Raw genomic sequence first — 27,962 nt, 5'->3', positions numbered from 1 at the left:
CTCCTTCTTTTCAGCCCGGCTCTGGGTTCTTTGGCTTAACTAATTGCTCTTGGTGACTTGACTTGACTTGCTTAGCAACTGAGTGAGTTGTAGTTGCTGCTGCCAGGGAACTGACACAATTGCCTGTCAATTGTAATTAGTTTTGCTTTTTGAACATTGCATGAAGGTGGATAGGAGGAGGTGAGGACTGAAGTCAAGTGCAGTTATCCAGAAGTTGGATTGGGCTTTTCCAATGAAAATGGTTTCTACCACAGAATTTTCAAAACGCGTAAATAGTTTGTCCTGATTTTGTCCCACATTGCAGAAAGCCATCTAGCGGTGAGAAGATACACTAAATCTAGGGGTGGGTTCTCCTCCGATTGGAGCACCAGTATTTGAAGAAACCTCTGATTGGAATTATAAAGGGAAGGAAATACTTTTTTATAGCAAAAACTACTGTGCAAATTGTGCAAAAAATCTTTTAATTTTCTTTGAATATAGCACATAAAATTGATACTTATATGACCCCAGATATTTACCATGATTACTAACGACTCAAAAGAGCAACCACCTGGAAACAATTGCAATACCAACTTGACCCAGAACAATCATCTAAATATAAATGAATCTTCGAAGACCCAGCACAATACATTTATTGAATTTAATTTTATTATTTTTTATTTGCAACTGCGAACACTTCAAGAAAGTTTCCATTATCCGACAGCCAAAACAACCAATTCTTCCATTCAAGACTATTTTTAACTTGTTTGACTTCTTTACGGAGCCTGTCTGCCGCTTGTCTACGGTTGCAATTGAGGTGCAAAAATAAAAAACGAAACAGTTAATAACTTTTTATAGCCACAACAAAAGCGAGTGCCGTGAATTGGACAAGTTTTGCCCGCCGACCAGGCCACAATGATTCACCGGCCAAGCCAGCAAAATCCACAATGAAGCGATCTCGTGACAGACAATTGCCGACAGTTGCAGCGACATCTAGCGGCGGCTGCCGAGGTGTTAAATAACAATTAGTACTTTATGAAGTTGTTTTTGTCACTGGTAAATGTTTATGATGCCGGTTCAGAGATCGCACAAGGAGCCAAACAGCCAAGGGAGCTAATTAGCCGAGCGCACTGGGGCGGGGGCAATATACGAGTATAGAACTTATATACGAGTATCGAAAAGGGAACGAACGCAAGGGTTTACCAAAACTAATTTCAGATATGCATCGGCCGATGTTGCTGCCACGGCTGCTGCAGCACGCCCTCCATTGTGGCCAAGAGGTCGCTTCTGTTGGACGATCTGGCCGAAACCGAAAGAGCAGAATAGCCTGAACCTGCCCGGCTCTTTCGGCTTGAATTAAAACCAATCACAGCAACATGCAAAAAGAATCTGCACTGCAGCAACATGTTGCCTGTGCACATGTACATACAGCTGGGGTCAACAAAATAGCACTTAGGGCTTTGAATGTCTTTAAAAATTATTTAAAACCGGTACACAACTATGCTAATGCCTAAACCTTCCACACAAAAATCTGTTATAAAAATCGTTCACTTAACACAAATTTTTATGATCAGATAAGCATTAGAATTTTGTACTCCAGAGAAGTTATAATATTTTATAATATTTGTAAAGATACTATCATATTTTTATTGGAGAAATATAAGTTAGTTAAAATATTATGTTTTTCCACTTATATGAATATAAAGTAATTTATAAAAATATAAATTTTATGAGCCAATAATATTCTATAAGGCAATATAAAAACTTATTACCAAATAAACAAAAACTAAGCTATTTTTCTTTCTTAGTATTTTATTATATTTATAAAATTTAATTTCTATTATACCCCTGGTTGCTATTATTCTGCCTGCACCTGTTTATATACAAAGAGAGGATCTCTTTTGGCTCAGCGTAAAAGTTATATACAAAAGTAATATTCGTCATAATCATAATGATAGGCTTTCAGAGCTGCAGCAGCAGCCGCCATGGCAGTTGATTATGATGATGACTCGCGTCCTTCTTTCGCAGGCACAGCAGCAACAACTCACAAAGTAGCCGCACAAGGGGGGGAGGGGCTCGGGTGGATGGGCGGAGGCAGAGGGGGGCCAGGTGGCTGGGGGAGGCACTACGGCAATTCCAAGTCGTCAGTCTTACGTACGACGTCCGCACGATCCATGCAAATTAAATGAAACGTACGAAAGGCGCAAGCAGCAAAAAGTTCCCATGACTTTGGCAATGGATGATCGGTTCAGGTTCGCTCTGAGGATTGGGGAGGGGCAGCTGGGGAAGAAGGGGTCTATAAGGGGCATAGTGACTGTGGCAACTTGCAGATCGGGATGCAGTCGGGCACAGGTCCAACCTGCGTTCTCGCTGTACATTGTACGCTCCTTTAGCTGCGCCTCATTTTCCCATTCATCCCATTCAATTCACTTGCGTTGTTGCCAGGCACCAACAAAAATAAGGTGTACAATAAAAGGTGTACCCCTCAAATGATTGTGTGTAATATCATGATAATTCTTATTTAAGGTGTAGCTCATCTGAAAGATATTTTTAAAATTATAAGGTCAAATACATAATCGTATTTCATTAAAATTAATTGGTTTAAAAATCTTGTGGTACTATAAATAGAATATCAATAACTACAAGTGACCTCTCTCTCATTTGCTTACATTATACCTTTGAAAACTTAAAAAAAAATTAAATTTATATTTTTAGTTCCCATTTGTTTCAGTGCAGATTTCGTTGCTTTGCAAGTTGCTCTTATGGATATTGCTCCCCGCTTTTGAGTGTCATAAATCCATTCGGTTTAATAATACCTATATATCTCTCCTGAATATCCATACATGTGGTATATTTTTGTAGGTTCGAAATAGCGGTCATTGTGTTGAAATAATAATTTATGAAGTGCTAGGAATGTCTTCTTTTATATTACTAATAAGTTTTTCAATGGGTAAATGTTCTAAATATTAATTTTGTTTGTTTGAGCTAAAATTTGCTGATAACTTTTGTCAGGGATTTCTTGGTATAGATTATTAAAATAGATTAATTCAGTAGTTTTCTCAGAAATATTTAAGTGCTGGCGACAGATTGGTCTAGCCTTTAGGGTGATAAGGTTTCTTGAAATAATGATTAAGGGAATTTTGCTTGCGAACAACTTTTACAACATTCTATACTAATAAAGAATATCATATTTTTCCCGCACGTAAAACCATTGATAAATTTTTCAGACAGTTGGAAAACAGCTGCACTGGCGCTCCCCTCTATACAAAGTGTGGTCAAAACACTTAGCCGAAAAGAAACCGAAAACACCGCCGAGGACGACTGACTCGAACGTCAACCTGAAAATGTGTTGAAAAGTAATAAAAATGTTGGCACAATTTTATAACCGCAAGAGCGTCAGATGAGCACAACTTTTGCACCAGGAAAGAGACTGGCGTTAAACTGAGCCTCATAAAAGTCGGCGTCATGGGGAGAGTGAATAGTGCAGAGTGGGGCCAAGACGGGGCCTGAAGACTCCTCTTCGGCGCCTGCTAAAGACCATATATACTAAAGACTCTGAAGGTCAGTCGTCGGGGAGTGAGAGCGATTTGAAAAGAGTTTGCCGACAGGGGAGTGTTTGGCTCCCTGAATGAGATTTCCTGAATTATGAATTCAAAATTAATACCGGGAACTGTCTAAGCAATCGCTACCGAAGACCCAGCTCCTTGTGGCCACCATCAATCTTTCCTGTAGCTGGCAAATTGTTTTGTGTTTCCCTCTACAACTCAGGTAGGTCCTTTCGGGGCTTCGAATCTTTGGGTTCCTGGTCTTCGTTGGCCATGTTCGAAACTCAATTTGCCCGCTAACTGTAAAAGAGGTTGCCGTCTAACGCCTCCCGGCCGAAAGGAACTTGGTTAATTGTGTTCCCAGGAAACTCCGTCCAGGCCACAAAGCTAATTTGCCTACGAAATGTAGTCGGGGTCTTTGGGCAAAGTCAATTAATTTTGCCACAGGGAAGAACAGTGGTTCGGGGGTCTAAGAACGGATTTCGCTTTTGTTAAGGTTCTTTTGGCGTTGATTTTTGATTATTATTCAAAATTACCCTATTAGACAGTAATACGAATTAATACGAAGCTATGATATAGAAGAAATAAATGGAATTATAAAAAAATCACATGTGTTTCTATAAGAATAATATTGGAGATTTAGTCCTCACCATGTTTTAAATTTTATTTTATAGTCCCCATAAACATGTTGCCAGGAAAATGTAAATGGGCTCAATTATCATGCCCCAACCACTGTGGCCCCGACAATAATTTGACCCAAAACTCTCTCACCCTTTCTCTCCCGGGACGGGGATAATTTGAGCACATTTTCAGAGAACAACGTATCCGCTGACCCGCGGGATCCGCGACTCCCTTTAATGGGTCTGCAATTTTCATATGACAAGCCAGGCGAGATTCTCGAGCAATTTGAATCCGCAGATCCTCGGAGACCCGAAGACTTTAAATTATGATTAAGTATGATCATCTGGTACTCTCACATGGCCCCATGGCTTATACATATGCTGAGCAATAATAAAAAGCGGAAATGCTAATGATAGGGTTTCGCAGTTCGAACATTGAGTGAGCAGGGAGTTCCTCCAGTCCTCCCTCGAACATATCCTTTCTGGCCAAAAAACAGAAAGCTCACGTTCCACACTCAAAAATGAAACAAATTTATAGTTCTTGTTCCTTTGTCTCTGCGCCTGCTGCTCGCCAGGCTCCTTGAAATTATTATTTATGCATATAATTTGACCAGCTGCCTTTTTTGGGTTTTCTGCGGAAAGAAACATCGACGGATTTTTATGAGAAGACCGACCCTCACCGCCAAAACGTAGGCAAATTTCCCTCAATGCCGCAAAACCGAAATAAAATATCACGTCTCAACTTTATTATGGCTAATTGGAGGCGAAGTCTGCGGCGGTGCAAATTAAATCGCCGGCCTCGCGAGCCCACGAGGCGTATGAGTTACGATGCGCTCAGTTCGCTGGAAATTCAGCGGCTTGCGTTCTGAAGAAGGCGCCAGGATGCAGGCTTCTCTTCCCAGACTGCATTGCTCAATTCAAACAGAACGTAGCACAAATTTACCATTTTTTATGGTAAACACATTGAAGAGGCACTCGATTCTCTTCTTTTCGGTTCGGTTCCTCCAGCGACTGCCCGTTGGCCAGCAATCAAACTAAGTTAACTGCCCGAACGTGCCTGAACGGCTTTCATATTCGAACGGAATTGAATGCAATTTTATTAAAATTTTTAAATGCCATGCAAAGAGGGTGAATTCGTGCCGGGCTTACGGCTTTCCCAAGGGAGGTTATTGGAAAGGAAACGTCTTTAGGAGCAGCAATTACAGACTTACTTTTTCATTTGATCATTACGATTTTAGCTTTGTTTGGTTTTGTCTTAATATTTCAAAACAAGTTCAGTGGAATTTAGAATAAAATGGAATTCCCAAGAACCCCTTTCCGGAAAAATGTTCCCTTACTAATCTTTTTAAAGATGTCATCTTCGGTCTTCCCAAGTAAAATAATTACAACCTATCAATTGAAAACCTTGTTTATCTTAAGCTGACTTACCATAATTGTACATTTTTTACCCACCCATTGACATACCAACCTCCTGCCCAAAAACGATCGGCTCCCACACACATAAATTTCAGTGCAAAAAATTATTATCTACACCCATCGAAACATATTTGTTTAAGTTCAGCCCAAAAAGACGCAGCCCCAAAAACGCAAAACAAAAATCGAAGTTAAGCCAAAGACAAAAGAGGCTTTCCCACAAAACAAATTCCCAGGGCCCTATGCCTAAGCATGCATAATTTTAATTTATTTGTAGCAGCAGCAACAACAAGAGCCATAACCAAAACAGCACAGACAACTGGCCAACTAATAAAAGTAAAAAGCAAGGCCTGAGCAGTCCAAAATGAAGCAAAAGCAGCCTGGCAAAATGCTGAAGCTGGGGCCAGGGAATATTTATGGAAATACCTTCGGGGCGGAGCTCCCGAATTGCGAAAACGTTGATCAAATTTTGCCAGATAAGCGACGACGACGAAGACGAGCGTGGATGATGATGGTGATGGTTATGGTTGTGGACCAAAACCCCGAGCTTTGCGATGTGAGCGTGACTGAAGCATATTGCAATCGGTCCGAGTTTAAGCAGGTGCAAAAGTCAATTTAATGAAATTAAGGAAATGGCGATGGGGTAATGGAAATCTGAATGGATGCTTAATGCTGGAAATGTTTTTGCTTACAATGTAGTATTTAATCTTAGCTGCGTTATTATTGGAACTCTCTAGATAACATATATTGGACACCAACATACTAAAGATACATTTGTTAACAAAGAATTCTTAAAAAAATTGTACATCACCGTTGAATAACAAAAAATAATAAATAAATCATTGAAAATTGTATTTACTCCACAGATTGCATGGTCGCATTTTGCTCTACATGCTGTTACTTGGTCCCACTGAATCGTTCTAAACTTTCTTCACACTGGCTTAGCAAAGAATTACTTAAAACCCTTAATAAAACATATAGAAATGATAAAACTGAAAAATCCACTTCGAAAATTCTAATACAAGAATTACAAATCTTTTAAAAATATTTTTTTTAGACCCTAGCCCGTGACTCACGCACCCATCTCGAGCCCATCAAGCTCATATGCATGTCGAGGTCTCCGAGTCATCAGCCAAAGGAGTAGGAGTTCGCGGGCGGAAGGGGGAGGGGCCGGAGGAGGCTGCGGCGGCTTCAACTCTGCGGCTGCCTTACAACGTCATCAGTTTTCGAAGGCGTTGCCAAAGAGCAACCGCCGCGGCGACTGTGGGAACTGATATTGCATGCTGCACACATACAACTCACCGCGAGAGCGGTACGTACTACGTAGCTCGGATAGTAGTAACTCCCCTCTGAACCGATATCGTGCCTCTGAAATCTGCATTCGGGCCTCGAACTCGTTTGCATTTCTTATTTGCAGCGGCCGCGCAGTCAGCCCTCGTCAGATTGGCTGGCGTAATCTGTTTTAACTTGGCTCGAACTCAAAACTCGAACTCGGCCTGGATGGATGTCGATGTGGATGTGGATGTGGATATGGATGTGGATGTGGATGTGCCTGCCCTCCCCGCTTTTTGACGGTAGTCGTGCTTTGGTTATAAAAATTGAAGCCGCCATTAAATTCTGACAGTTGTCAGCTCTCGCGGTTTCGGTTTCTGTTTCGGTCCCGCAGTCAAGTTAAGTAGTTAGGAGGGAGCCCGGATCGGCCGGCTTAATGGCTGCTGTACTTGGCCAAATGGCTGATGATCGCCCTGGCCAGGGATTTGGTTATATGGCAATGATCTGGCCAACCAGCCGCAGAACGTTTCTCCCGGCAATTTGCAACTCCAAATGCCTAACTGGGCATTTAGCCGGTAATAGTTCCGCAGCCTAATGGCCTAATGGGATAACGAATTGAACTTTAATGCCAGGCCAGCTTATAGAAATTGTCTACTCCGCTTATGAAAAGCTTTCTGAATGCGGAATCTTCCCAGAATTATATTTGATTGATGATTCTGATAGGCGGTGGGGTTTTTTATTAAAATTAATAAATCATCAGTTCATTTTACGGGGTGATCGCTTATAGCGATACTTGTAGTTTAAACGTATGCAAGAGTATAGGGTCTACATTTATCAATTTAAGTCAGAAGACATTTGTTTTATAAGTGCTTTTGTTCAAGTAATAACTAGCTTGTTCGGCTTAGTTGCTTAAGTCCCAATAACTATGGTGAATATTTTAAATGTTTGATTATAATCCTGATAATATCGATTCGATGACATATGATATTTTAATCAAATAAAAAAGCTACAATATTCGGACTAATCAAGAATATATATTTTTGACCAGGATTACTAAGCCTTGTCCGTCCGTCCGTCCGCTATAGTCTGTCAGGCGACCGCATTTTTTAAGATTTTGTTTCAGTGTAAGCTTGAATTGATTTTATTATTGTTATTTAAGATGTTATGATTAATTAAGCTAAACAGTATTTGGCAAGGTCAATGGTACCGCTACCGTCCGCTAGGTGCCGGATCACTGGCATCGGTGGTATCAGCCGGGACAATAAAATATTATTTTTTTAGTAACAGGTATCTGATAGTCGGGGCACTCGACAAGCGTTTCAAGTTACTATTTTGATATACAAATATATACAAAAATGAGATATTTTTAACACTTTCTGCTTTTTAGCGTTACATGATATACAGCTGGCACTTCTTTTGTGAGCTTTTCAGGTAGCAATCAGAGCTATCAGTCAACTGGCAGCAGCCTGATGAGTTCAAATTGCTACTGCACTCGCCCCGGACACGAACTCATCTTCATTTATCACTTTCAATAATAATCAAAAGCCATCAAAAGCGATGAATGAAACCGAAAAAAGGCGTCAGGGGCCTCTGAGGGATCCAGACAATAGCTGTATCTGACGGACTGCAATCAAGGTGGAGCGAACAAAAGATGCTGGCGAAGAATTCCCGGCAGACGGGGTTATTAAAAAAGAATTTGCATAAAAGACAAACCGGGGCACGAGTTCTCCAAAGCACAAACCACAAGGATTAAGCAATAAATAACTGGCACCGGAGAACGAAGTGGTTAATTTTCTATGAAATTATATTCAAATTAGTTTGATGTTGCCGTCTCGTCTCGGCAAAGGCTGAAAACTGTTGTACAAATGGCATAATTATGGGATAGACACAAAGCACTTTGAGATCACTTCGAGGGCACTTGAAATTATGCTAAAATGCCAAACGGGAGGAGGTGTGACCGAGATGGTGGCACAGGTACGGTCTTTCGACAGAGGCTTGACTGTGGCCCGCTCATCAATTATCCACGTGCTTACAGAGGCTGGCAATTTGTTAGATGTCTAGGCGGTGGGTTGGCCCAGAAGCGGCGATGGGGATTCGCTTTTGACACCTCTGACGTGATTGTAACACTTTTATGGCTGGTTATTAATGATATTCATATTCAATAGAAGCAGGCGAAGCCGGAAAAAAGTGTATTTAATACGGTCAGACTTCCATTAAGCTTGGGTAGATAGGAATATATAACAAAACATATAGAGGTTTTGCAAAATTGTAATATTTATACATTTGAAAATTATTAATAGTTCGAATTGTTTCATAAGAAGCATGGAAACACTATGAAAATATACATCGTTTTCCTTTAAGGAAATCATTTTTATTATTTACTCATTTTTTTTGTGGACTACGCAAATCAAAATTCCATCAGACTACTTCCCAGTCTCATTTCTTAATTAATCAGAGCACATTACCCTAAAGGCTCTAGGCTGATTTACATAATTCCTACAAAAAGTATAATTTAATTGCTCGACATGCGATTTCGTTTCCTGAGCAGTGGGGCCATGTAAATTTCCGCAGACCGAGACATTTATCAGGCGAGCAGATATTCAAATCTTGACAACGGACTATTTATTCATTCCGGTTTCCTACCAAACACGTCAAGTGGCGGTGGCCTAAACCAACAAAAATATTCTTATATCTACGAATATTGCGTGCAGACAACAGACGATTTGGTGGAAAGCAAACTGAAAGACACAAAAAACAGAAAAAGGGAAACAGAAGTCGACGATTGGCTGATGAGAGGGCGCTGCGATGATGGTAATGTTGCGCCCGATGATGATGTTTAGGAGGCCGGGACTCCGCTTCTCCGGTTCTTCGGGACCTGGCCCAAAGCGATCCGACTGCTGCGGAGGTGGGTGCGGAAGTGCAGTGCGGCAAACGTGTCTGCTGATGAGGCTAATGATATGAAAATGAGTCCGGGCTCAGATGACACGAAAGTGTGAGCGAGCAGCCATGGCATACAGCATAATCATTTCATTTTATGAATGAAATGAAGGCCGCATAATAAATCAAAAGACACACACGTTGCCAAAACGGAGCTGAGAGGTGGATCAGAAAACGAATCAGACTTAAAACGAAGCGTGATCGTGGCAGGAAATGGAAATGAGCTTGCATTATCGAAACAGCGAGGGGTTCTCGAAGGATGCGCCGCCGAAACGGTTGAGAGTCAATAGGAAAAGGAAAGTATGGAACAAAATGTCATGATAAAAGGAATGGTTCATATAATCACAAGTGTCAATAACAAAGAATCCATATTATATTCTTAACTTGTAGTATTAGTTATTTATAATTATAAATTGTCATTAAAAATTGTCAAAAATCGAATTGCTCCCCAAACTAAAAAATTGATTCTGGATTTTTCCATACAAAGTTTTTGGGCCTTACTTGAAAAAGCAATCAAAAAACTAATCAATTATTTGGAAAATACAAAAACAACTATAACTTTACTAATTGTAAGTCTTTTTTTTAAGTAAAAAAAAAATTGATTTTGTTTTCAGAGCTTCTCAATCTCCCCTCGTTTGTTACTGCAGCTGCCAAAATAATCATAAAACATCAAACTTACCGCCTGAATTTTGCATGTGGTTGCCGACGTTGCTGTCGTCATCATCATCATCGATGTCGTCAATTGTTGCTGTTGGCGCCTGCGATGTTGCTGATGTGGTCGCTGCTGCAGGGCCCGTTGCTGTTGCTGCTGCTGCAGATGCTGATGCAGTTGTCGCTGGTGTCGGCATTGCTGTTGCCATTGTTGCCTCGGGCAGGGCATCATTTTGCTGTAATGCGACTAATGAGGCGGCAAAATTGACTTGTTGCTGCGGCGTGAAGCCAAAGACCGATGTTGCTGCCACTGATTGAGTTGTTGGCTCGCTTTTAATTGTTGCTGCTGGCTGTTGTTGTTGCTGCTGCTGTTGCTGCTGCCAGTACTCGGCGGCAATCAAATGCTGCAGACTGTGCGTAGGCAAATGCTGGCCAAACAGATTGCTCAGATGTTGCAGCGGCGAACTGCCGGCAACACGTTGCTGCAGGAGCTGCTGCTGCAGCAGCAACTGCTGCTGCTGATGATGATGTTGCTGCTGCTGCTGCTGCGACTGCTGATGGTGATGATGATGATGGCTGTGATGCGGATGATGATAGAGCAATGTGGATGCCGCAACGCTTTCGGTGGCCTCGCCATTGATTTTATATTTCGATGTTGTTGTCGGCGTTGACATTGTTAGTGCTTCCGCTGCGGACAGCTGTCGCTGGTTGATGTTGTTGCTGCTGCTGGTGCTGATGCCGATGTTGCTGTTGCTGCTGCAATTGTTGCTGGCCCGATTTGTATTGCAATGGCTTTTGTATTCAAGTAACATGCCGTTGTTGCTAGCAACTCGCCGCTGCTGACGTTGCTGAAGTTGCTGCTGATAGTAGTTTGCTAGCAACAATGGCATAATCAGTGTTTACGGCTATGTGTGCCAACAGCAGCAACAGCATAGAGCACATAGGTAATCACTCCCGGGCGTAGATAGCAGTTCAAACAGAGTTCTCGAAAAACAGCTCGAGAACCTTGATTAGAGGCGATAGCCGCAAGTTGGTCAAGTGGACAAAGGCTGGTCTGTAATTAGCCAAAGAAGATTAATTAGCCATAAAGGGTGTGTCGTGGGGGCGAGCATGGGAGAGCCATAAATTATATCAAAGCAATTGTCATGGTAATAAATATATTTAGAAAACTACTTTCGGGCCATAGGAAATTCTAGGCAAGCCAAAAGCCGCAACAATTAGAAATTCAAAGAGCTCAAATCGCATTTTCAGCTTAGAAGACGAGCAGGAAAGAAAATTCACTTATATTTATGCAAACTCATCACTCCGCACGCAAAGTATGATGGACATGTGAACCTGTTTATCTGCAGGTTGAAAACCCCTGTCGAGCTTCTTCTTTTCTCGGTTTCTCGCTTTTTTGTCATTTTAATTAGTTCAATTTCGGTTTATGTTATTTTGGTTAAATCTGCTCATTGCCTTGAAATTTCACCCGGCGACAAGAGCAATGACATGACGTGGCCGAAACTTAAAGTCCGAAAATGCCAATTCATTCTTACTTTTGTTTAGCTTATCAACCAACTGCAGATGGGAGGCGATGGAGGTGCCCTAAACAGTTGACAAAGTCTGTCAACGGTAGCAGGCAATCGAACTGAATATTCATAATCGCCAGCCGGAGAAAATAGTTTAAAGCTCTACACTGAAATTATTATTCACCCTAAAAATTAATGTTATGATAAAAATTATCAAAGCATCTTTTAAATTAAATGTTTAGGTTATTCTATTAATTTTGTATTCATTCATTATGTTTATATAATTTCGTTGCTATTGAACTAGGAAGTTTCATAATTTTAAAGAATACAAAATATTTCCAATCAAATCAAATTACTTAAAGTCATTTAAATGTTTTTTTAGTACTTCTTATTAATAACAATTACAGGTAAGCCTTAATCATATTGAACTGCTATTAAACCAGGCAGGGACATATTTTAAAGAATACAACATATTCACAAACATCAATATTGAAATTAAATTATTTAATACTTTTTTAAAGTGCTTCTAAATGTTTGTTAGATAATTTCAATGACCAGTCACGTATTATGTACATATGTAGTTGACAAAAATGAACTAAAACTTATCTCAAGGAATTATCTTGCCCAAAACGTCGCCTTGGATAATTTTTTCTAAAAGGAAAGCGTAATATTTATACATTATAGGAAATGCATGTTTATTGGGTTATTTCTTGGTGTACCTAAAATATTCCTCAGTGAAACTTTTGATATTTACAAGCTCCCCAGCGCTTTCGGCGCATTAAACTGCCCAACTTCAAAATATGTACTCGGACTGACTTCGATCTCGGCATCATAATTACAAGTCATCTATCTGATGCTTTTGACCATTTACGCCACAAACGCAGAAGCAGACAGAGTTGAACAGACGGAACAGTAGCCAAGTTGGTGGGGCGGGGGAAATCGTATAAAAATAAAATAATAATCAGACAATAAACACCGACAGAAACAAATTTTCATTCATGTATAGGGCCTAAACACGCATAATTGCTAATGCCATTTAAATGTGCGTACAGAAAGGAACACTTTGTTAAGCCCAAGTCATGTTCTTTTATTGAAAAAGAAAGAGTTTTCGGTTCCCGATCACGATCCCGATCTAGATCCGAGTGCAGCGGAAATGTGAAAAGTGACGCGGCCGATTTCTCTCCTACCTATTGTTAAATATGTACCAACATTTAACCTTATAAGCGTATTACGAAACTTATTTTTGAGCTAAATGGGACGGTTAACAGTTTAATCAGGAGAAATCTTAATGAGATGTACTGTGTGTATAAATTTTAATAATTTATTTAGGTTTGATTCACAAATTATAAGGTTTAAAATGCATTTATACAAGAAAACTATTGAGGAATTTGGAATTTTTAAGGTGAAGGGGCAGATAATCAAAACTCTGATTAGTACTATGTCTTTTTCTTATAAGAAAGTACCTTTTTATGTTTTAATTTTAACAGCTGAACATGGCGGTGTTTTCAAATATCATTAATCGTTGACAGTCTATTACCATTAAACAGCGTTGTGTTACCTAAAGTTGCACTCTGCTTAATCCAATAAAGGTCATATTATAACAAATCTGCAACGTTATACAGCAAAATAAATAAAGTTATAATAGAGTATAAACCCCTCTTATTATCGATTTAGCTTATATATAAACTACGACATTGCTTTAGAAACTTCGCAAGCAGGTCTAAATTTCAAAGCAAATATTTTTATTACACACGATCCATAGTTGTATGTACAATGATAAGCTGCGTGGAACAGGTCTGCCCCTAGAAATGGGTATGAATATGACCTTTACCCAAGTGTGACAATGCCTTGGCACTCATTACGGGTGAGTCCCCACCTCCTTTTCTGAAGTATTTCACGCGAATACCTATTTTTGCGTCCCCAGCTAATCAATTTCAGCGGAAGGCTTAGGGTAGTCAGAAATATGTAGATAAATTCATACTAAAAATTGACAATTAATAGAAATATATTTTTAACTGTGGACTTAAAATGCTAATAGAAGTTTAGTTGCTAGTCCATAAATATTAAGCGGAATTTACAAAATTAATTACATTTAATGCATAACCAAATAGAAGAGGTCTCCCATCGATTTCTGTCACCCTTCACAATTTCGAAGGGGGTCTGAATTTTTCCAGTTTATGAATAATGGGGCGCCATTCGTTAAGTGCCAAAGGGAGATTTCCTGCGGCTCAAGTCGACTTAGCTGTGCTCCACAAAAAAACAAAAGCAAAAAAAATTCATAATATTAAATACTAAATGAAACAATTTGTGACTTACCAACTAAGACAAATTAACCCCCTTGCAGCTCAATATTAATTAGCAACACTTTACTGATTGCCCTGTCGTCGAAGCCCCAAATTCGTTATTCTAAACAAATTATTTGTCTTTCTATCTAGACATCATCATTTCCCCTTTTGGCACTTGCCTTTGACTCATTTCCATTTCGGGGTATAACCGGCCCTATCTTGATAACCGTCTGTGTTTGTTAACTAGCCAGGTCTTACTGTAATTGACTAATGAATGCCATTCATTGTTCCTGCTTTTTCAACTTGTGACAAATTTTATTTATTATTAGTTTTGGTTTTGTTCTTGTGTCATTTTCAATGGTTATTGGTTCCGTTTACTGGCAGGCGGGTTCTCAAGAACAGACGTCGATCTAATGGCAATCACGTGGTACTAACTGATCGACTTATATAAGAAGCACTTTAAGTGAGGAAGTGAAAAAGGTCAACAAAGGGGAAGCACAAAACTTAAGCTAACTCAAGATCTATAAAAGAGGAAATGCTTCTTGGAATTGCGATATTTGGCTTATATTGTCACGTTCCTTGCAAGCTTCTAGATAACGATAATGAACGTCATATAAGAATTTTTTAAGGCAATCTACTGCACACCTATTAGAGAATGTATCTCACAGAAGCTAATAGTGATTATCTTAAATAGTTCCTTAAGGAACTTATGCTAGTAGCATAACATTTAAGGGCACACTAAAAAATTGTATTGGTAAAATTGACCAATACAAATAGTTTAGTAACTATAAGACATTGTACTATACTATTTGAATTGGTTGTATATGCATTTCTTTTGATTTTTTGGTATTTAATTTGTGTATTTTGTTATTGCAATAGTTAATAGTTAATTAACTGTCAAAAATGGTTATCCTTACGTATTGTCTTCCACACAAAAGTATGCAACAATGCCTTTAAACATTTTCTCCATTGTCTTGTTCATAATTGCCAACTTGGTCTAGCGTCTCGTACACCTAGAGTCCCTTGCCAGAATTCAAGACTGTACTTAAAACACATATTCACTAAGGTGTTCAACATACTTCCACACTAGATCGAAGTTACTTTTAAAAATAGCAATTTGAAAATGACCTATTTTTTATTTTTGTTGTAAATTACGAGAATGCCGTGACCTGACTATGAAATAACTTATTAATTTTTAAAATTGTATATGTATATATTTACTATAAGGAATAACACAAACTATGTTTTATGGTTTGGACTACAATCCATTGGTTGGGTCCATTCTACCCTCATTTATAGTTACATTTTTATTTTAGAAACCCTTACGTTTACGTATACGTTAGTGTTACTATTTTATAGGTAAAATTAAAAATATTTTGGTTGGGGACTATTACTTTTATATTCGTCAATTTTACTAATCGAGTTTTAAATGGTATGTTTTTTTATTAAAAATAATAATACCAACGAAATCCTTAAAAAAATATATTTATCTGACCATTAAAAATGGCCTAAATATCGCGTATATAGGCCTCAACCCCATCGAATCGTTCACCCTTAAAAACCAATTGGCACTTGAGGCAAGTTCTATCGCACCGGACCTTACCTAACTCAAAACATCGAAAACGAAAAGTCCGAAACCGGTACGAACCGATGTCCAAGATTGTGAAATGTGAATCGTGTTAACGAAACAGGCCTCCAATGAACTTTGCACGGACTAAACATCGGCCCATACTTCGAGATACTTTTGTTTACCACGGTGGAAGAATTACGAATTCCTAGAACCGTGGCACTCACCTCTTAGAATTTAATTCAAGTGAGCTGAAGTGGAGAGCGCAATAAACGAAATCAGGCGAATTTAATAAACTCTAATCACAAGCCTTCAACTTATTTGTTAATTTTGCAAATTATATTTTATTGGATCGTACGTATCGCGTTTCCGCGTGGAGAGGATAGAAGTGGAGGCGATTCAGGACCCTTTTCATTAAGTTGGCTTATCAACCACAAGGAAATCAATAATTCTTATCACGCATACACTGACTCGATTATTTGTCGCCAACTCTTATATTCTTTTTTTTAAAAGAAAAGTGATTCATATTTAAATTGAATATGAAAATTGTTGGCTTGATAAGATTTCAATCAACTGATAACTGCTTTCTGCACTTCCTGAATCATTCAAAAAACGCTGACATACTTAATTATTTTTGGAACAGGTACTTTATACTTGCAAAATTAAAGACAATTAATGAAAATGGATCGTTAACGCAAGAACACATTTGTGTTAGAAATAGAAAATGTCGGAGAAAGTTGACTAAATGTTAAAAGGTAATAATCAAATTATAAAATATTTTAGCGACTCCTTTCCTAGCGACTATATTCATTTAAGACTCTAATTGGTGTTTATAAAGTGTATAAAGATTCTAAAAAAAAAATTAAATTTTCCTAAGTTCAGAGCATACAGTTGTCACCATCGGGGGTTCTCCCTTCAAATCGATACCCAATGGGTATTACCCATTCAATTGATTTCTTTTTCACGTCGACGGTGATATGCAAAGTGCTGAGTTTTGAAGTCGGTTGAAGTGGAAGTGCTGGGCATGACACAGGTTCTTTGGTGACTTTATCTCACCGTAGCTCAACCTCACCTGCCGGCGGTGTCTTATCAGCCCCGAGCAAACAAATTGAACTCATTTTTCTTTTTAAACAACAGCTTCGACGCAATTGTCGACACGGGTCGACATAGATATAGATACTCCAAAAAGACCCAACTCGTCTTGGTCTTCTTGGCCTGGTCTGGTCGGGCTTAATCAGTTCAGTTCGGTCGGAGGAGCTCCGAATATGGTAAATGGGAAAACGCAGTCGAGATAATGCTACGCCAAGAACGAGAAGGAAGAGGCAGGTTGCATTTTCCATTCCATTTTTATCTAATTAGGCTAAGCAGGCAACGCCACAAACGTTGGACAAATATTTATTATTGTACTGTAAAAATAATCAATCACTCGATCGTTACAGCAAATGGTAATGGTATCTGTACGACGTATCTATATACGCCGTCCAGATAACGGCATTTGAATAAGAAAAAATAAAAGAGTCGAACAAAAAGGAAATGCAGTTCCAACTTGTCCAGAGGCACTTGAACTCAAAACTGCGGCGCACCACAAGTGTTATGCTAATAAAACATATCGAGGCGATCGCCTTATCAATAAGGCAACATAATACTCGTACCTGTATTGATATAGATATATACGTTAAACAAGTCGAATGGTGGCACGGTACGATATTTAAAGCGTAAATCGATCGCTTTTTCTTACACTTTGTTTGCTGTATTCATTTCAATTTCAATATTATTTATCGCTTGGCGGTTCACCCCAACGATGTTGCGAAAGGGTACTGCAGTTACAAGGGGTTCGGGCGCCCCACTTCAAGTTTTGTAGAGTAAACTTTAATGCAGGTTCTGTTTACCTCCAGGCTAAAACTCAAGGCGCCTTAAGTAAAAAATCGTAATTAAACAACGTATCCCCTGCTCAAATGGTGTAGATTTCAATAACCTTGTGACTCAATCTGTGCCTTAAATAGTGGCAAAAGAAAACCACTCTCTTGATAATCAAACACAGTATACCATTGTGGGAAGGGGTTAGCCCCTTAAACACATGTGAAGCAACATAAATTCAAGAATGTTTCATTTATTAAAGGTTGTTAAAGATTATAGATTAGGATTGTGAAATTCCACACTGTTTTGATTAATTGAGTGATTCATGATTAGGGTCCAGGAGGCCTGGGGAAGTCTTATCACAAACATTTTGGGATGTCAATTGGTTTACAATTGATTAACCATATTCAATATATTTTAGGAAAAAATAGTCACCTATATTAACCAAATATTACTTTGAAAAAAAGCTTTGTGATTTATTAAACATCCTTTTATTTATGGTACCATACTACCAGAAGAGATGATTTAATAGGATTACTGCTTATGCAACTTATAAATTTTCTGATAAGGTCGCCTTAAAAATAGCTGATCTACAAAAGAAAACTAATCATTTTGATTCATTCTGCAGAGATTGGTTTGTTTTTATAATTTTCATGGGCTTATGACTTTGAACTAAGGACAATTTATAGGTGTAACATTTTAAATCTTTGTTTTTTAAATATTCTGGAATATGTTCGTTAAATATTTGACTCAAACTAACTTAGCTAACTAAAAAACATTAAGATAAGACGCCTCTTAACAATTACTTACTAATTTAGAAATATCTGTATAATTTTTCAATAACTTGCCGCTTAGAATATTTATTATCATCTTCAGATATATTACGTTCAATACACAAAGCATACAGTCAGGGCTACACTTTTGATCATTTCAAATTCAAATGATTTTAAAAGTTTACCTTTATTTTTAAGTCATTCGAACAAATTTTAATCTTTATAAATAACAAAATTCATGTCGTTCAAGTGAATGAGTTGTAATTAGTATTCACTTTAATTTATCTGCACAGGGGTAGGCACTTTTTAAAAACTATAAACCAATAGTTTAGCAACAACTTGTGATAATTCCGCAAGCGGAATTTGCGTCTCATTCGCAGCGCGGCTCGATTTGCACAAATGCCGTCGTCAAAACGCAAAAACTGCGGCACAAAAGAGATCGAGTGGTGAAAAATCGCGACGCGAAAAGAGAGTGATGAGAATGGGGGGATATTTCAGAAGGGGTTCGTCGAATCGAATCGGATCGGATAGGATCGTATCGGTATAGTGTCGTATCGCATGGGATTTCGCGGAGGACAAAAGTTGCAAAAAGTCCGGGAGCGCGCGCACTTGAGCTACAACCACTGAACGCTGAACTCAACTGAGGCGAGCTCGCTAAAAAGTATCTTAAAGATGCGCAACAGATCGGCAACTTTAACGGCAGCGAGCTGCAACAAGTTTTTGCCAAATCCATAAAAACAAAAGGCAAATAAACAAACGGCAGTGCACTCAAACAATTGCAATGCAAAGGTGTCTCTGTGTTTGTATCTGCCGGATCTGGATCTGTGTGTGAATGTATCTTTGTATCTGATGCAGGTACCTGCGCACACAGATACACCTGCTTGCAACATTGCAATTGTGGGAGAAGATAAGAGAGTAAGCTCTCTCAACTGGTGATAAGCTAGGTCTCTACATTTATATTTTTTTGCATTATACTAAAAACCCAATGGAAAACTCCTTACACTTGTAAAATTCTCTCGCTATTCCTTCTCTAGAAATGTATCTCAAAAATGTGTCTCTCTTTCCACTCTCCTCACTCATACCACTGCAAAAAGCTGCGATCGCTCTCTTAGGTTCCACAAAAAGCTGTCCCATGGGCGGAAAAGAGACAACTAATCCCACTTACTAATTTACTGCACACACTCTTGCGTTATTCAAATTTTGTTGTTCGCCATCCCACTCACTCTCGCATGCTCCCTCGCTTTATTTAAATTTATGATTATCGCCTTGTTGTGTGTGTGCCCGCTTAATCCAATTGGAGGTGGAGCCGCGCTCCTCCGTCCAATTGGGAGATACATTCGCATAGACTCTCATTTCGGCTGCATATATCGCCTCTTTAGCTGTCACATTGTCAGAGGAGGGGGAGCGGGGATTTATCTTTATTTCGGGGCCCCGGCTCTATCCAATTGGATTTGTGTTTTGCAAACTGGTTTCGCCAACGCCTCTTATTGGCAGGGCTATTTTTAGGCGTCTTTCGGCTATTAACTAAATGCCATTTGATCATAGAGAATATCTCTGTGCGAATAAATAGACAAAACGATCTCTGTTTTAAGTTATTTGAACATTACTCTTTGTCTTGATACACTAATGAGTTTAATTAGTGTACATGATTATTTCTGTACAAACATGGTTTTCAGTATAAAAGATATTTTAGTTTCTTTGATTCAATTCAACAATTTCTACTTATTATTATTGGATTTTAGAAATCAAATACGAAATTTACATATAATCAAGGTACACAAGAATTTGTAAAACAAAATAAATGAATCCATATTATTAATCCATTATTATTATGAAAGCGATGAATGTTTAAAAATCAATTTGTTGCCTTTTTAAAACACTTTTAAAGAAAGGTATTTCATTTTATTATTATATTTTAAGATTTGATCTACTTTTGTTAGTCTCATAGAAGAGAACATATATTGTTCGTAAAACCATTAACTTGCTACCTATAAAATCAATTTAAAAGTGTTTTCATAAGTATCAAAAACAATTTTCGAACTTCAGTAATGAATCAAACTAACTTTTTAGGCAAACAAATATAATCCTTCTGAATATAATTTAATATATCTATTATTTGCGTATTTTATTCGGGTATCCTTTAACCTCTTTTTAATAATCCGTTTTTTTTGTGTAAGCTTAAGCACGAGAAAACAGCCCTTTAAAACTTAGTTAAAATTTAATAGCCCATAACTTGATATATGGGAAAATTGTCTGTGTATATTGCTGGCTGTCTGCTATTGTTGCGTATACTTAATTTTTCTCGTTAAGTTTAATAAAGTAAATTAATCAACAATAAATCTATAAAACTATTTTCAACAAATATGCTGCCAGTTCGCAGGTAACCGGTGATCCATTGAATGCCTTCGAGCATTCAATTTGGACTTGCCCAGAGGAGTTTCCATTGAAGGGCATTGTTTTTGGCTGTTGACGGCGGGCGCCGCTTCTTCTGCAGCACAAATCGCAGATCGCATATCGCAAACGCACGATCTGCTGACACAATTCCGCCAGCAATTAAGTTGATTCACCTCCGCGGGCTGGATTTTACCTGGCGCTCAATTTGCCGGCGTTTAAGAAAGCTGTCAACGGCGATCGGCGGTTGGGAGTCGGGAGTCGGTAGTCGGAAATCGGCGACCTGGGTGCATAATGCCGGCCAACGGCCAACTGGAGCTGATCTTGGCCAATTGTTTACCATATCAGTCCGGCCAGGCATTCCAAACTGTCCGCTCGGGCTTATTAGCCTGTCGTTTGCATTTCTGTATTTCAGCGGTATTTCCACTTTGTTGAAGGCGCCGGCCTCCCCAGTGAACGGGTCTGAATTTGAATGCAAATTCCAGGCATTGCGCTCTTTTGGTCATTCAAATATTGCCGCTGCACAGTGGCCGGGAGTTATGGAATTGATACCAAGGTTCCCGAATACTCTACTCCAAAAAATTATAAACTTAAAAACTATCAACAACGACATGCCATTCTAGCACTTTAAATTCATTGTAGAAAAAATATTAAATATATTAAATTACTTCCCAGGATTTAAATTTATTCCGCACGTATACTTTTGAACAAGGGACCGAAAAGTCCTTGTAAATGAAATATTATGAAAATAAAAACGCAGAATTGTTTATTTTGACGCACTCAATTGATTCATGCAAAAAACCTTTATCGTGGGATCTTTATATATTTACAACAAGTAACACCTGTTCAAAGGCTGTTATATAACTCACACAGAATAACAGCAATTTTTGGGACTTATTTTACTTGTAAGAGAGCAAAAGTTATCGAAAGAATTTTATTATAAAAGTCCTGACTGATATTTTCAAAAGACTTAATATAAAAAGCAGTTACTGACTTTTACTTTGTGATTTATATTTTCAATACAAAATACAAGGCCAGTCGCATTCTAGCTTTACTAAAAGGTTAACAAACAACCAACAAATGGAACGTTTGGATGAAGAAGAGGATAACCATATTCGCATTTGTGCTCTGAAACTTATACTAAGAGATTTACGATCGAATTTATAATCTTTAAAGCAATCTTCTTCAAAGAAATTAAACACAAACAAATTTTGATTTAATTCCTTGGTTTACTTAGCGAGATATTTATAAAAGACTTTAATTTGTAAGCTCACAATTTAAAATCTCCTAGAGACCTTTCAAATTAATAAAATTATTGGACTGCTTTTATTTTTTACTTCTTTTTCAAAAGTCTTAGCATAACAGTTATTCTCTGTAAAATATATAAAATTCTTTTCAAATTAGTTATTTGAGCCAGATAAAGTAAAAGGCCTTTCCATAAAAAATTTTTCTGCCTAATAAATAAACGTCAGGATGATAAGTGTTATCAGAAGACTTAAATTTTAAGAGCTATAACTGTTACAGTACCTGCTTTAAAAGTCTTCAATATTATAAACTTTCGTATATAACTATACTTAAATTTGTAACACCTAAATTGTGAAAGAGTAAAGAAAAAATAATTTCGTAAATGTGTTCATTAATGTGCACTAAGAAATAAGTTTTTATATTCTAAAACGATTTTTTTCAAGTTTTAATATTTGTAAGATTTTTTTATATTCCTTGAAACAATTTTTTTTCTTATCACAGTGATATGGAAGGTTTTTTCAGTGATCTTTGAAATCATGTAAGTAAATTAAAAAAGAATTTTAAAAAATTCAAGAAATCCTAATTTGTATAATGATTAAATACTTGTCTAATACACATCCATTGTCTGCGCTATAAGCCACCATTACAAAATGATAGGCTGTCCTTAAGCCCTGGCTCATATCATGGTTGGTTTGGTTCCCGGAACTCCAATCTATGTTTAAATTACCATTTTAATGTTGCTTCAGCCGAGGCATTTCATCACAATGTTACATTCACATTACTCAGACAGCATAAAATTGCAAACACATATTATTGACACATCATTATCAATCAAAGTTATGCTCAGTTGAAAGTCCGCAATGCTTCCGCAAAAAGGCGAAGAACAAGACTGGCAGTACTCGCTGTTCTCTGCGCAGATTACAGCTAAGTTTTATGACCATGATTTATGGCAGAATTCTTCATAGGCGGCCGTTCTGGTTTGATGGTCCAGGCCCAAGAAGCCCACTGCACCATGAAGCCAATCCCAATCCGACTGCGAATCCGAAAAAGACACACTACACACTCGCTGACACGCACAGTCTAGATGCGAGCGGGTATCTAGATATCTGGCAGATACCGCCAGCACTCTAGCATGCTTTATGGTCTAATCCCGATGGTTAGTTTTGTTCAACATAAACTGCTCGATTTCATGTATTCCATTTAAATGTCATAGAAAGTTGTTGCAAATCAACTTCTTAGCCCGCTCATTCCTCGCTCTTACATCCATATTTATTTGCCATAATTTCGGTTGGTTTATGGGATTCTCTCTTTTTTTCGCTGTATACCAAATGCATTTGCCTTGTTTAATCTGATTATAATTGGTAAAACAGAGGCATAAAATATTCCAGATGATGCGATTTTGATATTTGTTGGAATGGGAAGTTAACTGGGTATATTTAGTATAGCAATTACTACTGGTCTTATGCATACAAATTAATTATTTTAAATAATATTCATTAGTTGCCAAACAATAGCATGGCTTAAAAACAAATTTTCGTATCTAATGATTCTTAAACTTTTAAACCTTTAAACTTTTTCACAATATTATTCAATGTAAAAACTAAAGAATTAATAATAGTTATAAAATTTAACATTGTAGATCACATCATACATTTCTAGGGTCTTAAATTCTTGGTGTACATAACTAAAATAAGTATTTAAATGTTAAGTTTTTTTTAATTTTGAGTGTAGTTTTTATATTACATATCAAACATGTGAATTCTTAGAAAATATTCTTTTTAGCATATTTTTCAGACCTTTACAATATTATTTTATATTTACTTATTCAATACACCAAATCAAAAAATATAATTAAAAAATATGCACAGATGATATTAAACATAAATCAAATAATATAAAATAATAACTATCATAATGTAATAACAAATTTTTAATAGTGGGTGGAAGTAAACGAAATTTTAACAAACGAAGTTAATAATATGACCCAATATATTCCCTAGCCTCTTAAGTCAATAGGCTCGCCTTTGGCCGAGTACAGAGTTTGGTAGCTGTGCCTCCCTAATGGCATCTCATCCATATGGAGCAGCCCCCAAGCCTTTTTTCACTTCACACTTGTAAGCACGGCATGCCAAGCACATTTTTCTCTTTAACGCATTTAAACATCACTGGTTAACCCCAAACTTTGCATTTATATTAAAAACCCAAGCGCGAACAATCAGGGAAAAACAATTAAATGTGATATGAAAAAGGTTGTCTGTGGCAGGCTCGTTGACAAATTGTGCGATTATGCTAAGGGCAACCGAGAAACAGAAAGTTTTATAACTTTAATTGTCGCGTTACAACACCCGCAGCAAACGCAAAGTGCAGACAACAAAAGGCCGTGTAATTACGTATCCACCATACGCCGACTTCACCTCTCTTCTGACACACGGAATTCTTCTGGAGCATTACAAATGAGCCATTGGCGTGCAGTCCCTTGGTTATTTTAATTTTTTATTAACGCTTTTCTTTTGTTTAATTGTTTTTAAGCAAATAGCGCCTGAAGGCAAAGATGTCTAGCCTTAAAAGTTATTTTTAGTGTGGCCATAATCTGGGATTAATAAAACTTTATGGAGCATACATTAATTAAATAAATTAATAAATATATTAATATGGGATTCTTTGCCTTTTTAAATAAAGATGAGTCTGGGCATTCTATTTTCACTGATTCAGCTTAGCACATTTTGATTTCCGATGACATGTTCAGAAACTCTTAAGTTATAGATACCTTTTTAAAGTACAACTTTAATTTTTTTGTTTTTAAAAATTGCGTTCCCTCGGTAGATAAATATAATATAACAAAGTTTGATTATTGATAAATGTTTGACCAATTATATTTCATTAAACATAGGCCCACCCCCTAACCACGCCTTCTATAATTGCTAAAGTAAACTCAAGCATAACAAGTGGGTATCCTCCGCTATAAAAAATATCTTCGTTGTGATAAGGTGTACGGTGTAAGGTCTGGGAATTGCTCGAGATTTCCATCAGTAAAACACTTTTTGTATTTTCAATTGCTATTCAGTTCAATAGTTAATTATTTCAGGAAGATTTCCAACAGTTTAACGTCTTTGTTGGATCTGTTGGCGCCAACGGCAATGAGTTGATTTGAAATCTACTTTAACAGTTGGATAATTGCAGTTTACAGTTTGGCTTCAGCTATTATAAATGCACTTCCTAATTAAATTGCATTTGCCTTAAATAATTGATGAGGTAATGAAGGTGAGGCTCTGCTCGAGATTATAGATATCACAAGTGGGAAATAAGCCATTAGAAGATACAATATAGAAAGTCTGATATAGATAACATAAATATTGTAACTTAATTTGGGGCTTTGTGTTTAATTTGGATTTGAAAACTTATAATTGGTTCAGCCTTTTATAATTTTGAAGAAGTTTGAAGTAGTTAAGAAGCAATAAAGTACTGAAACATGTAAAGGAGAAACCCAGCTGTTTGCTAGTATCTTTTCAGCGATTTGATGTCTTTAATAAACTATTTTTTTTAAACTTGTAAGCTTTACAATAAATTATAAATCTAAATACTTTGCCTATAAAAAAAACGTACACAATATTAAAAGTATTGACCTCATTGATTGGATTGACTGTTTAAGCTAGAGGATTTTGGCAAGATGTGATATATTTACAACATACATTCTTAATACCCTCTTGACAATTCTTGTCGGCATAACACTTTGACTTGTCTATAACCCCACGGCATATAAACTCAATAAACTAAAGAGCAACAAATGCAGAGGAAAATGCTGCGTTTAAGAGACGCAAAAATGCTGTACAACAAGCGCCAAGTTTGCCACACAAATCAAAGCCGATTTGCCGTTTGCCGTTTGTGTACCACTTTGGACATATATGGAAAAATTAGTGGGATGTTTTCGAATTGTCCAGTATCCAGAGATAGGATGGAATCAGGGGGCCAGTGTGGTTCCGTCCGAGGTGTCGTCGTCATTAGCAGTAGTGTCTGCGATGGTGAAAGATCGAGAAATATATATATACATTTGAAATTGGTGTTTGATTTTTTGATTATGAAATTTGAAGCACTCACAGTCGATGCGGCTGCACTGTGTGGTGTCCCCACGGATTCGAGTGGCAACATATCCTCACGCCAATAAACGCGCAATTATAATAAAAATAATCGCAGGGGGCGACTGCTGATCCTCTGCATTTGGTCATAACCGGCCGGGCCAGAAACCGTTGAGCTGGCCAAGATCCAAGATCCCAGATCCAGGCATTGCGTTTGATCATTGCGATCCGATCCGAGGCGATCCTCGCCGTCCACGTCCATCGTTCCCGACTGGATTATCGCCTTTTCGAACAGCTTTTTCTTCTTTTGTTCCCGTTCTCTACAATCTCATTGCGACGACAATTGGCGAGTAATTGCTGCTGCATAATAATTCCCCACCAGCCATCGTTGTTGGCCTGGTCAAGTTTTTGCACCTCTTGGCCGGCGTTTTTTGCTGCCTTCCCCGCCATCCACTTAATCCGTTTTTGGTTGAGTGAGTTTCCTGAATTTATACAGAAAATATTATTATATTCTCAGATAGACATTCATTTTTTCTTAATCTAATAAAGAGAATTAATTAAAGTGGTATGAAATAAATTAACGAAGCAATTAGACACAAATTCCATTACAAGGTGAGGGAGCTCTGAAAATGCCTTTAAAGGCCTGCCCAACTAAAAAGTGGCAAAGTAATTCATCAAAAAATGTTTGCAAAAAATTAGCATTGCCAATAAGGTCGGGTTGACTTTTAGGAGCTGAGAAGGCTGTGCTTATATAAAATTAATTTTTGGGTGGAGCAAGTTTGTTTTTCATATTTCGATATGACTTACTGATGGGAATTCCATAATCGTTTTTGTGGTGAAAATTCAATATTTATTATTATAAACCATTTTATTTCTTAGATTACTGAAAATTTTGTACAAGTTTTGGTTTTATAGAGAAGGTTGCTAATTTTTCAATTTTTCATATTAAGGCCTAAAAACAAAATTAATACTCTTTACAAAATGATCTGTAGAATGGTGGTATCTAATTTAAATTATTGTCTTTTCAAGAAAATAGCTGTATCTACTTCATAATCCATATAAAAGACTGATGTTAAATTTAGTGATGATGTCTTGAAATATATTCCATATTTAACTGCAACAAACGTGAAAGTTGTTTAATATAATTTATATATATTCTAACGCAAGGATAAAACAAGAATAATACAATATTTAATAAAATATCTATTAATTCCATACTTAGTAGCTGCATCTGCCTTCTAATCCCTCAGTTTTTCCATAACATCTTTACCTAATCAATCATTAAATGACTATTAGTGTTTATCTACGGCTAACGATCCATCAAAAGCAGAGAAAAAAGGCATTTTCCACGGTCATCAAATCAATATTCAAAAAGCCTCCACTACCAAATTGGCAACAATCTGTCAGATGCATTTCATAAAGCTCAAACGGCGGCCAGAAAAACCCCACTTCGTGCCGTAAGGAGTGGAAAAAAGTCGAAAATTGCTTTATGAACACGTTTCAATTGCGTTTTGCCAGCTCGCCAGGCATGTTCGATGTCATGTACTCCATGGCTGCAGTCGAGGGAGAGACACTTCTCCGGGCCTGATGAAATCGATCATTTTCCCACGATCGACTGGATCGGCTAAGATCGGCTCGGCTGTCAGCGGCCCAAGTCTCAATGACTAACTCTAACTGCACAACAAGTGGCCAGTTGGCCGGGTGGAAAAAACCTGACCAATAGGAGGCATTACTTGATTTGTATGTGCTGCTATGTAAATGCTATAAAAGGATTTTGATTACGGCCAAATGCCGGCCCCGCCAGCGGGACGACATGAGCCCAAGGTGTCTGAATTCTATTGGGATG

At 37.7% G+C, this 27,962-nt stretch overlaps 1 protein-coding gene across 1 annotated transcript in view; it reads right to left on the bottom strand.

Moving 5' to 3' along the window:
* The window catches only part of nub (nubbin), a 45,167-nt gene extending 26,123 nt beyond the window's left edge, over positions 1 to 19,044 (bottom strand). Inside the window, exons 1-2 of the mRNA XM_017080369.4 lie at positions 18,593 to 19,044; positions 10,446 to 11,471 (exon numbers count right to left, since the gene is read on the bottom strand). Coding sequence (XP_016935858.3) covers positions 10,446 to 11,307 — 862 coding nt within the window. The 5' untranslated portion in view covers positions 11,308 to 11,471; positions 18,593 to 19,044. The remainder of the gene's footprint in view (positions 1 to 10,445; positions 11,472 to 18,592) is intronic.
* Positions 19,045 to 27,962: the final 8,918 nt, after the last annotated feature.

This window comes from Drosophila suzukii, chromosome 2L, assembly GCF_043229965.1.
Source record: "Drosophila suzukii chromosome 2L, CBGP_Dsuzu_IsoJpt1.0, whole genome shotgun sequence".
Lineage (NCBI taxonomy): Eukaryota > Metazoa > Arthropoda > Insecta > Diptera > Drosophilidae > Drosophila > Drosophila suzukii.
The sequence above is the reverse complement of the archived record's forward strand: the minus strand, read 5'-3'. Positions and strand labels throughout refer to the sequence as shown.